The sequence below is a fragment of the Chenopodium album genome, chromosome 1, assembly GCF_948465745.1.
Source record: "Chenopodium album chromosome 1, dcCheAlbu1.1, whole genome shotgun sequence".
NCBI classification, from domain to species: Eukaryota; Viridiplantae; Streptophyta; class Magnoliopsida; order Caryophyllales; family Amaranthaceae; genus Chenopodium; species Chenopodium album.
Genome location: NC_137834.1, coordinates 1,339,196 through 1,351,885, shown reverse-complemented (window position 1 = coordinate 1,351,885; position 12,690 = coordinate 1,339,196). Strand labels below are relative to the sequence as shown.

The following is a 12,690-nucleotide window of genomic DNA, read 5'->3' as shown; positions in this document are numbered from 1 at the left end:
ATCAAAAGCCCTAACCATTTGTTCAACTATCTCTTCAACCAGTGGGTCCGATTCAAGATACTTGTTCGCAATTCGCCGGAATTGATGAGCTATGGCGGCTAGCAGCTTCCACCAGGCGGCTATAATGGCGGCAACAGCTTCAATTGGGTGGAGGGATAAGAAGGTGAAGGAGAGAGTACATAGCAGGGGAAAAGAAGATGCAGTATAGAAGAGGAATTGTTCGGGGGAAATTGTTATGCTAGGGGGGAGGTGGGTAATTATTAACCCCATTTTTAGGGAAATAGATTACCCCACTGATTAATTACCCTAGATCCAAACTTTAAAAAAAATCCAGAATTATTACTCATGTAATTTTTCCCCTCCCATTACACCCATTCCAGGCAGCCCCTTAATATTAATGAATGAAAGAAATATACTTATAGGACATACATCCCACACTAACTAGAGTTCTGAAAGATAAAAACTAATTATTCTATCGTAGTTGTGAAACAAAGATCACAATAAGATCTAAAATATCTCATCATAAAACTATAACTAACAAATCATATATAATCTAAAACTCTCAATAATCCTAATTTGACGAACCAAATTGAATAAAAAAAACTAGTTTTAATCTTAATCTGTAAAATAGTCCAGACCCAATAACTAATCTAGCTTGAGTACCCACTTTGCTCCCGCAACACACTTGTATAGAAATTGTGTAACATTTAAATCATATACAATATGGAGTATTTCACGAGATATTTTTTTGTAAACGAATCGAGATATTTTTTGTAAACGAATTTTTAAAAAAATTTCAGAAAACTTATGGGGTTAGCACATACCCCTTGGGTTACAATTAAAGTAGGCCACTGGTCACCGAAGAAGACAAGAATGTTGGCTTGTTGCTTATGCTAGCTAGTGGCCATGTACAACGATAGGATGACTCGGAAAGATTTTTGGATCACAATTGTTTAATGTTAAAACCATATTCACAATAGAGTTTTTGTAAATAGATTTTTAATTTTTATAAAAATAAAATTTATGGGGGTATTACGTGCCCTTCGGGTTACAACGTAGGTCCGCCAGTGGTCACAACCAAGTAAATAAGAATGTTGGCTTTTTGCTAATGCTAAGCCGTGTAGTGACATGTACAAGTTATAGGATGAAACTTAGTTTTCATTGTGTACTACATTTGCAATAACAAAAACGTGGATTTTTGGACCACAATTGTGTGATGCTTAAACCATATACAGTACGGAGTATTTCACATACAAGAGATTTTTTATAAACAGTTTTTTTTTTTTTTTTCTTTTTATAAAAAATTTACAGGGGTAACACGTGCTCGTCGGGTTACAACATAGGTCCGCTAGTGATGACTCAGTAGATAAGAATGTTTGCTTGTTGCTAATGCTAGCTGAAGGCAAGGTAGCGACATGTACAGTGATAGGATGAAATAAGTTTTCATTTTAATACATTTGCAATAACAAAAATGCGCGTGGATATGTAAATTTACCTATGTACTCAGAAAGATTTTTTGACCACAATTGTGTAAAGACGGTAAAGTTTATAAAGTTTTTTAAGAAATTTTTTTTATTTTCTTTTTTATAGGGGTAGCACAGTGATTGGCTTGTTGCTAAAGCTAGCTAGAGGCCAAGTAGCGACATGTCAAAACTCAATAAGATTGGTATTCACCTCGCACAAACTAGATAGATTTTCATTGTAATAGAGTATAAAACATATTTTTGAGCATCAATCGTTAGCTGAACCTTTTGGTTAACTTGACCTGTTAACACATTGGATTAAGCATAAGCCAAGTCAAAGATGAGTTTATAGTACATGTACAAAGTTACCTTACAAGTCATGTGGGATTGCATTCTAAATTTGTGATTTTGAGTTAAGTGGCCCTCCAAATTTTGAATTAATCACTCTCCCTTCTTTTACTGTCACAATTATAAACAATTCGCTAGATATTTAAAGATTAATCATCAAGACGTCAATAACCCCTTCTCATATCCTTTCAACTCGTTATAATAATTGCAGTATTTCTTCTGTATTAAGTATGTTGTTACAAAAAAATTCGATCTGGTTGACCATATGCATAAATGTTGCTGTTGTTAGAGAACTTTTTTTTTTTTTTTTTTTTCGAAAACCTATCTTAGAAACAAAACTACTAACGTAACACAATGCTAGTAAAAAGGATGAAAAAAATAAACATCAATCACATATTGCAATAATGGAAAATTGAGGCAATTAATTAACCCGTGCTCTACTTAGCTCAGCTTTACTAATAATTAGAGGTGTCAAAATTGACCCTTCTCGAAAAATAATCATCCATTCAAATTATAACCAGCTTGATTTGACTTGTGAGATACAAATTCTAAACCCAATATATATGTAATCGATCTAAACTTAATCTGAATATGAATTTGACCCGATCTGGAGTTAACCAACATCGATTTAACCTGATCAGAAATCAACCTGACACCGTTTAACCCAAAAAGAACTCAAACTGACACTAATTTAACTAACTTCAACTTAACTTAACCAAAATTGACCCGATAAATATCTAATTCAACCTAATCTATCTTGACCTAACCATGATTTTTACCTCACTAAACCAACATAATTTTAAAGCAATCTTATATTAACCTAACTTTTTTTTTAACTTAAACATAATTACTTTGATTCATGTAATTATTTATTTAATTAATTGCTAAGAACTTTTTTTACTTAAATATGACACAACAACATGTGGCCATCCTCTATTTATCTATAATTAGTTCATTTCTTATTGTCTAATTTATATAGATATGGTAAGGTATTGACAAATTGTGACTTAAAAGATAAAACTTATACATGACAGACCTAATTTACTAACAAAACTAAGAAATATTAATGACACAATATGAAAGATAATACATAAAAGACCTAATAGTGACCCAATAATAAGGTATTAACTCAATAATTACCCTGATTTAATACTGCCCTTATTGAAATATATAATTTGGTCATGTTGACCCAAATTTAGACAAACTCAATAAAGTTTTGAATTGGGTCGGAATTGACTTAATAATGACTCAGTTGTATCATAATCAAACTAAACTGAATCAAAATCATTCCAACCGTAATCAATCCCAAGAGATTTTGGGATCGATTCTCACCCCCGCCCTTGTGGCTCTCTAAACACCAAAAAATAAAAAATAAAATCCCACCCAAAGTCATTTGACCCAAAATTAATCCAATCTAGCTAATATAAGTTTGAGCTCGATACGAATTTATCAGAAGCAAATATGAATGAAGTTGACCCAACCAAAACACAACGCTAAATCGATTGATCTTTACCCGATCCTAACCGAGGTGGGTCAAAATGGTAATTTAGATGTTTACTTATTGTAAAAAAATGTTTGGTAAATAGCTGATTATTTAAAACTGATTGGTTATGTAAAATGACCAATAAGCTAATTGTGGGATAAGTAGTTCATATAGGATTTTTAATTAAATGAGGGTATAAGTGTCATTTTGCTATAAGAATTGAATAAGCTAATTAAAAAAACTCATAAAATAAGCGTTTTGAAAAAGAGCTTATTAAGTGGAATAAGCTCTTTGAATAAGTTTCCCACCAAACACCTTGAATTAGCTTATTTATAAAGTACCTTGGAGCTATTAAGATATTTATAACGATAACACGTCGTACATTATTGTTCTTCATAAAACCTTCTTAATCAAGAACATTATATATAATGATGAGTACATGCGTAACTTTGGAGCGAGGAAGACGCCGCGCGCGGCAATTAAGCTTTAATGAAAAAAAACATTAGGCCAGTAATGAAATAATCATCTGGCCTTATTGGAAATAGACTTAACCAAATCATACGGTGGTCATCTGTGAGATTATCAATACTACCATCGATAGCCCCGCATATTATATCTTTCTTGGTTGCAAACGCATCGATTGTATTACTTGATGGACAGTACTCGAGTTGGTAAAACCCCGGATCACCTCTTCTTTTCTCTATCTTGAACCAATTGGCGGCGGTCTGAGGGCTCGGGTTTCCAATACCACCTCCGGTAGACAAGAAGAGATCACCGGAGTTGGCATCGGGGGTAAGTTGCCATGCCCCTTGCGAGCAGGCACTAAATGAGTTGTTGAAGACTACGTTGACGTCTGAGGAAATGTGGACATGTTTATGTGATGGGTCTGATGGGAGGAACTTTATTGGGGATTCGCGGTACCAGCCTTCGCCTAATTGGGCTACGTATTGAGGGCATTCGGGTTGGTTTGGTTTGGATGCCGCGACTATGCCACCTCCCCATCTAAATGTTGACTGGGGAGTACGGACGTAGTAAAATGAACCTACTTCGAGTGGGTTCCCTTCGACATCTAGGACAAGGGAGTCTACGTCGTTGGCGGTTGTGGTTGAAGTAACGATGGAAATAGAGAACATAAGGAGGATTGTGGTGTAAAGTTGGAGATAAAAATTAGCCATCTTTTTAGGGTTTGTTCGTTCTTTATTTCTAAAGTTTGGAATATGATGTAAGCAAGAGCTCTAGAACTTATATATAGAAAAAGATATGTAAACCACCTCACATTTCTTCGGACCTCAACATTTGAAAATTCTACTACCAAAAATTTTAAAATTGTACTGTTGTGTTTAATGATTTTTAAATTATTTTTAAATGCTAAAATTAATTAAAATTTATTTTTCTCATTTTAGGAATTCGTTGTAATTTTTTGAAAATTAGTCATTCTAATTTTTTATTTTTTTCAATATATATTATTTTCCTTACAATATATAACAACTTTGTTTCTGTTTTTTTTTTATTATTATTATTATTTTTATTTTTATATATATATATACCGTTACATGGTGCACTCGGGTGCAGGGATGCAGTTAACACCAAGGGTATGTATGTGCATAACCTACATGTGCATTAAAATAAAATTTATAGCAGCTTTATGGCAAACGATTAAGTGTAGCTAGCTGGTTATCCAAGTGTCTATTAAGCTTTGCTTCCTTGAATTGTCACTTTAGTCTATAGTTCGAATCCATTGTTAAACAATTTTCCCAACTATTATTTTTGCTGACTACTACATGTTTAGATCGTTTATGCAAACAGGTTAGGATTATTGTCTATTAAGTAAATAATTGTGCACACCTTGTTTGTAAATTCTGAATACGCCACTACCCAGGTGCATAGATTAAGAATTATGTATAAAGAAGTTTTTTTTATCATAATTATCCCGCCAAGTGAACATTTCACATAGGAAATTAAAGTGGAGCTTAAAATGTGTTCTAAATATGTGGTAATTTATTGCTCAAAGTGTCAAATTTAGTCCATAAACTATTTTTTGTCACTACTTTTGCCAACTCAGCATTGAATATTAATAATTTAATTAATGCCGACGGAAAACAAATGACACATACCAAAGTAAGATCCCTAAACTCTTGCTGATTATGATTAGTTTCTAAACTATTTGGTCAGAAAACACCTACATTGGCTGTTGAAGGATCAAAAGTGACATTTAAGAGTTAAGAGATCAAAAGTGCACAAGTAAAATAGTTTATTAGAGACTTTAATTTTACTTAACATTTTTTTTTTTTTTCACTTCATACAGTTTTGCGTCATTTATTCAAAATATATAAATAAATAAATAAAAATTACATTATAATTTTTTTCTCGCCGTTGAGGATCATTATGTAATAATCTTTGAAAAAACATTTACTCGTACCATAATTGTCACCGATTATATTTTGGATTAAATAACAAGATAGCATTTGCTTGGGACATGGACCACATTGTCCACATAGTGGTTTAACTGGTGGTCTTCAGAATTTAGAACTTCAAATACAAGTTCAAAATTTATGAGGCCAAAAGATTTTCACATAAGATATTTTCCCGTTAGTACCTTATCTAAACAAAAAGTAATACACAAAACTTGCAATCATTCTAACTTTTAATCATATCATAGCTGTTGAATTTTTGAAAGTTAATCTCATTTGGTAATTTTTAAAATCATTTGTAATTTTTGTTTGGATGATTAGGTGCTCAAATGAAGAGAAATTTCCAAGATAAATTCTTGTTATTAATAAGACATCATACATTATTTTTCATCATACAACCTTCTTATAATTTATATGATTGATTACATTCGTAGCAATGTAGATTGGAGCAAGAAAGACCACGCGACACTTAAGCTTTAATGAAACTTAGAACGTGGAAGAAATTTGGATTTTCTGAAACTAGACCTAACCACAACATCCTGTTGTCATCTGTGGCGTCAGTAGCATCAATAGCGCCGCATACAATATCTCTCTTAGCTTCAAACCCATCGATCGTACTACTAGACGGACAATATTCGAGTTGGTAAAAGCCCGAACTAGCAATACTGTTTTCTATCTTGAACCAATTGGCTGCGGTCTTAGGGCTCGGGTTTCCAATACCACCTCCGGTAGACAAGTGAAGACTACCGGAGTTGGCGTCGGGGGTAAGTTGCCATGCCCCTTGCGAGCAGACGCTGGATGAGGTGTTGAACATTATGTTAAGGTCAGAGGAAATGTGGATGTGTTTTTGTGATGGGTCTGATGGTAGGAATGTAATTGGGGATTCGCCGTACCAGCCTACGGCTAATTGGGCTACGTATTGAGGGCATTCAGGTTGGTTTGGTTTGGATGCCGCGACTATGCCACCCCCAATACCGAGTTGTGAAAGTACCGTGCGGACATAGTAGGACGAGCCTACTTCGAGTGGGTTCCCTTCGACGTCTAGGACGAGGTCCTTGGCGGCTGTCTTTGCAGCTCCGATGGAAAGGAAAGAGATGAGGAAGATTGTTGCTGAAAATTGGATGATAAGATTAGCCATTTGTGCGTTTTTATTTTTGAAGTTTGATGAGAAAAGTTGGAGGGTAAGGAACTAGGGATTGTGAAACAGGGGAAGAGTTATTTATAGAAGAGGCTAAAAGCCAGGGCATTTTCTACAAGTGCCTCTTAATTTTGAGCTCAACATAATACCAATTGGGAGTTTTGGGCATGTGATAGAGAGGATACAAGTGTAATTTCCGAAGTACAATCTATAAGGAAAATGAGACTCTATTAGATTGAATGGAATTAAATTGGACTGAACTGGACTAAATCATTGAGAATTTAATAGGAATCAAGTCAATAATTTCTTAAGAAAATAGTCTTAAATTTTTTATTTTATTAAATGTAGGAATATGGTTTAATGAAACTTATTTGGTTCATATCCCAAGCAAAATATCTAATTAAACTTCCCCTTCCCTTTCATTATTCGTAGCGATATTGGTTTATTGGGAACAATAATAGATGCTTTAAATGTCAAATATGGGTCTGGGCCGCACTCGCAAATCAAGAGAGAGAGTCTACTTTTATACAACCGAGGAAGTTCTATCTCAAAACTATATGAGAATAGCAGGAGTAGCTCCTTAGACTTATAAAGTGTTTAACTCTCTCTTCTTTTCTCAATATGGGACACCTACATGTATTATTTGGTAGGATAATTCAACACTTCCCCTCACATGTAAGGCCCCTTTAACTCAAGGATCACTTGATCCATTTTTTTTTTTTTTTTTTTTATCCAATTCAATTTAGCCTAAAATACTTAATGACATTAAAGGTCTCAAACCTTGGGCCTTGGCAATATACTTAAGCCATTAGCGATCCCATGCCGGAACTTGGCTCTGATACTATGTCAAATATAGGTATGGGCCGCACCTGCAAATCAAGAGAGATTCCACTTTTATACAACCAAGGATGTTCCATCTCAAAATCATATGGCAATAGGAAGACTAGCTCATTAATTAGCCTTATAAAGAGTTTAACTATCTCTTCTTTCCTCAATGTAGAACTCTTACATGTGTTATTTGGTAGGATATAGTTCAACATTTAATAATTCGACAAGAATATATTATTGGGTATTTGTATTTCAACCTAATGTACTGTTTGCCTCTTAATAATTGTAATTACTAATTAAAATTAATTATTTTTTATATGAACATTTGCTAACAATGTTGAAAAATTATGTTTACAATTGATTATGCAACAATCATACATGTAATTTAGGAAGAATTCATTGGTGATTCTTCCATACTTGGAATTTTATACTGCTCAACAACATTTTGCTATTACACTTATAATTTTCATTTAAAAATGTAGTTATGTACAACTGTGGAGCATGCTCATCTCTTATGTAAATATGCAACGAGCAACGTTCTGTGCCAGCATGCTTGCTTAATTTACGAATGGTTTTGGTACTAGGTACCCTTTGCACGCAAGTTGATCGATGTTATTGTTACCCCAGAAAATTGTTAAATTAATAACTCTTAACTTGTACTTTGTACCAAACTAGTCAAAACTTGTCGGCCTCTTTAGAATACGACCACCCATTTTATACTTGAAGCTTGTTGAACACAACATCAGATTTGGGTTTTGATGGGATTTAACTTTTATAGGATGTACATATCGTATAGGCTATCGTATTAAAATTTGGGTTTAGATTTGGATCCTCGTCTCCCAACCCAAAAATTATATTAATTGACAGAATATAAATAGATACGAAATAAAAGAGAGTAATAAAACATAACTCAGCTCCGTTCATGAATAATTTCATAAACTAGAGGAGGAATTTATTCATCCGTGGACTATATAATACATACGAAGTATATATATAGCCACATTATACGACGTACACTTGCACAGTTACATAATACATACACAAGTGCCAAATAAACTTAATTAAACATAAGAAGCTAATTTTGGAAAAGCTTTGACGAAAGTGACAGGATAAGGAGAATTAGGGGCGACTGCCAAAAGGCCGTTGACAAATGTAACATCGTTACACTCCATTTCCGACACTCTAAATAATTTGGACTCAATTGTGTGACAAAACTTTATATTATACACATTCTTACCAGTTTTAGCTTCTTCAATTTTGAATGCATAAGTGTCCTTAAATTCACCATCAGCACCAACAATAACGTACGAATTATTGTTTTCGTCTTCCTCGGCTACCCACCACCGTAACTCTTTGTTGCAAGTAGCGTACACACGATTAAAGTAGAATTCAATTGGCATAGAGGTCATAAGAAACCTAATTCTCAAAGGGGAAGACATTGATATAGGTAAGCCCTTAGTGTAGAGTTCTTGGGTGATAAAAAGAGGGCATGGTGACGACGTGTTGCCTTCTGTCAAGGCTAGGCCACCAGTGCCTAATAAGTGTGGGATGATGTGGTAGTTTCCCCCGTTTATGACTAGGTCGCCGTCTGTGTCTAGGACAGGGGCGGCAACACTAGAAACGGGGGACAGAACCAAGAGAAGAAGAGTAACTGCAGCAACTGGGAGGAGAAATGAAGCCATTTCTCTATTTTAGTGTATCACTTTTGCTAGGGTTATATTGTTTTCTTTTGTTGTGTTTTGTGGGTTGATGAGGAACTGAAACAGAAGGATGCTATTTATAGAAAATTGTGATGATTATACAATTTTTTTTTTTTTACTACTTACAGTAGTTACAAATAAACGCAGTATTTGCGCATAACGCCTATATGCTTCAGCAACAACTAGAACGAACATTTTTGTGAATAATGGGAATATAATTAAAAAAGACAGATAACTTATACTTTAATGGTACATTATAAATGCATAATAGTATATAAATATCTATTACGGGATATTAAGACAATTTATACTTAATGATACATTATACATGCATAATAATACACAAAATTGTACCAATATACCATTATAAGAGAGAAACATCAAGATGCACTCTTACATGATGTGCTTGAGTATTAATTATTTGTTGATAAGATTGTCAATGTAAAGTCAGTATTATATGGAGTCCAACAATATTGTGTAAAGATAGTACGGAGTATGAGGTATGACATGAATCAAAAATAAATATGATTCTTGTAATGTGCAAACCATGTCTACCAAATATTAAGCTATATTTTCAAACATAAAAAAGGTATTTCTCATTGATAGTCATATACATTTGTTGATTCTTACATTCTACTTAAAAAGAGAATGACTCGTTTGAATTATTAATTATGTTACTTTATCTATAGTTTTCATCAGGACCCGCATATTAAATTTTATTGTTGTATTCAATAGACAATCGCCAAGTATCATTCTATTAATCTAGGTATTTAACATGTGAAAAAATTTGGAGGTGCATATAGCATATTCTGCTTTAAACTTGTCGGCTACAGTTCTGATCACTATCAATCAATAAACAAGTAAGGTATGATAGAATGATACTCCTATTTACTCCCTCCGCCCCCTCCCTCCGCCCCCTTTTGATAGTTCCTTATGGACAAATTTTAGTCCCAAAATGTTCACCTCATTTGCTTTTTCCAACAACCATTAATACAAAGTATTAAATTTTTACCGAAATTCCCTCCAATTTGCAACAATATTTGTGCAAATTTAACTTTCCCATATACATTTAGTTTTCCCGTGTACTTTTATTACTTTATCTCTCAACTTTTTTACATACTCAATGTCAATTTACTTTTTCAATGTACTTTAACTATTCTTATTTGTGTTTATTAATTCCCGTGAAAATGCCAAAAGGAACTATCAAAAGAGGACGAAGGGAGTACTAATTAAACGGAGTATTTATCTTTGTTGACATGATTTATTATTTTTCAGTCATTCTTTTTTTTTTTTTTTTGAGTTGTAAAATTTGGCAATTATTATACAAAAAAGTGACTTGATTATTATCATTTTAAAAAATGTTACTTAAAATAACACGTGTTATTAATTATTACCCTTAAATTTGATTAAGCGTATGTTTATTACTCCAATCTTTTTCTAGCGAATTAGCTTAATTATGACCTCAATTATTATGTTAACTTTTGTTTATCTCATTCGGATTTCATCTTTGTGAACTATTAATCATCTTATTACCCAATAAATGTAATTAATGATGTCACTTATAAGCTGAAAAATGTAAATTTTGTCATTTTGAACCTAATCGATCACTTATAATTGGTTTCCCTGCTATAATATAAATTAAATTAAAGGTGATAAGAAATTCATAATTGGGCTCATTCACTGGAAAATTGGCTGGAGAATGGAGATAATAATTGTACAAATTAATCACTTTTTAGCTAGGGTAGTTTTTAATAACTTTTTTTTTGGCGTAGTAATTGACAAGGTGTCGGCCTTTTTTTTTTTTTTTTTTTTTTGAAAGGGTGCCCGCCTTTTTTAGGTAGTAATTAATCAACAATTTTTTCTTTAAAGAGAGTAACTTTATCATCTAAATACTAGTAACTTTTTTTTTTTATAACAAGAATATATATATATTTTTTTTTATCATTTTGGATTGACTTTACAACTAAGGTACAATAATTATTAGATACTCGATCTATTTCAAAGTTTGTAAACTTTGTATGTCCTTATTTTTAAATCATTTTGTGAAATTCAATGGACAATAGCCACATATCCTTAACCTTTATGGAAAACGCTACACATAACCCTTAGGGCTTAACGTTAAAAACACTCTTGAATATTGTTTAAATAATTTAAAGAATCATGACAAAAACACACTAATTACAGGGATCTACGTGTATTTTTGTCATGAAATCCTAATTTTATATAATTTTCAAGAATGTTTTTAATGTTTATACATAGCCCTTAGGACTCGGTGACTAGGTAAAATTATGAACCAAATATAATTGTGTAAGAAAAAAAAGAGGAGTTATCTAAGAGACCTGTTTTTTAAGAACCGGTCTATTTGGCCGAAAATAACTGATTTAAGTGTAGGAAAACACTGAAATTAGTTGAATATTTTCTAAGAGACCAAGTTTATATGATCAGTCTGTTGATTATAATACGAAAATAAAAAGGAAAACTGGTCTGGTGACTTGGTTTTGTTTAGCGGTACCTAAGAGACCAATTGGATGAAATAGGCGGTCTCTATTGGTCTCTATTGGTCTCTTTGAATATATATACATATATTGGATGGAATGGGGGTACATGTATCCCCGATCCACCACTATTAATAATACGTTATAGATGATTAAAAATGAATTAAAAGTTGACATAGATTGAAAAAGTTCAAAAAAAAAAAAATGAAATTTAGGGAAAACTAATGAGATGGAAAATAAGTACTTTGTAGAACTTAGGAAAATATATTCGGTTAAGCTCGTCAACTACAAAATGTAAATATGAAAAAACGTAAAGAAGTGGATATGATCAAAAGAGAACTAAAAACATTTTTGTGGTGTCATATATTTTCTTTGATGTGGCATTATTGGCAATGCCCTAATGCAAATATTTAGGGCCTATGAACGTTAAATTGATATAACTCCCGAATTCCAGACAAAAATTGTTTTAGAAAACTAAAAGTTGTGTTAGATTTTTATTATAAAAATATATATTTGCATGTAATTTATTTCCAAAAAAATTTCATAATTTATTAATAATTAAAACAACTTTATATGCAAATGAATATGAAATATTCTTATTATTATAAAAGAGTGAAGGAGAACTCTGGAAAGAAAACAACATATAAAATACAACTAAGAGCCCGAGGGAATTAAATCAACTCAATTTTATTGTTTATGGCTATTCCTTGATTTATAAGCCATTTTGCTGTTTGATTTAATTTCCTTCTCAATACACATGATTGATCTCCACTTGCCACACATTCTCCATCACAAACATCAAAGTTGGTTAGCACCAAAACAGT

The 12,690-nt window shown here is 32.6% G+C and overlaps 3 protein-coding genes across 3 annotated transcripts; all 3 read right to left on the bottom strand.

Annotated features, from left to right (window-relative positions):
* Positions 1–3,615: 3,615 nt before the first annotated feature.
* LOC145624720 (miraculin-like) lies at positions 3,616–4,520 on the bottom strand. The gene has a single exon (XM_081677834.1). The coding sequence runs from the start codon at positions 4,467–4,469 to the stop codon at positions 3,774–3,776; it is 696 nt and encodes a 231-aa protein (XP_081533960.1). The 5' UTR covers positions 4,470–4,520; the 3' UTR covers positions 3,616–3,773.
* Positions 4,521–6,035: 1,515 nt separating this feature from the next.
* LOC145624626 (miraculin-like) lies at positions 6,036–6,924 on the bottom strand. The gene has a single exon (XM_081677739.1). The coding sequence runs from the start codon at positions 6,841–6,843 to the stop codon at positions 6,175–6,177; it is 669 nt and encodes a 222-aa protein (XP_081533865.1). The 5' UTR covers positions 6,844–6,924; the 3' UTR covers positions 6,036–6,174.
* Positions 6,925–8,732: 1,808 nt separating this feature from the next.
* Positions 8,733–9,353, bottom strand: LOC145563913 (factor Xa inhibitor BuXI-like). Its single transcript, XM_081624308.1, has one exon. It carries the CDS (start codon positions 9,351–9,353, stop codon positions 8,733–8,735), a length of 621 nt encoding a protein of 206 aa, XP_081480434.1.
* Between the last annotated feature and the right edge of the window lie 3,337 nt (positions 9,354–12,690).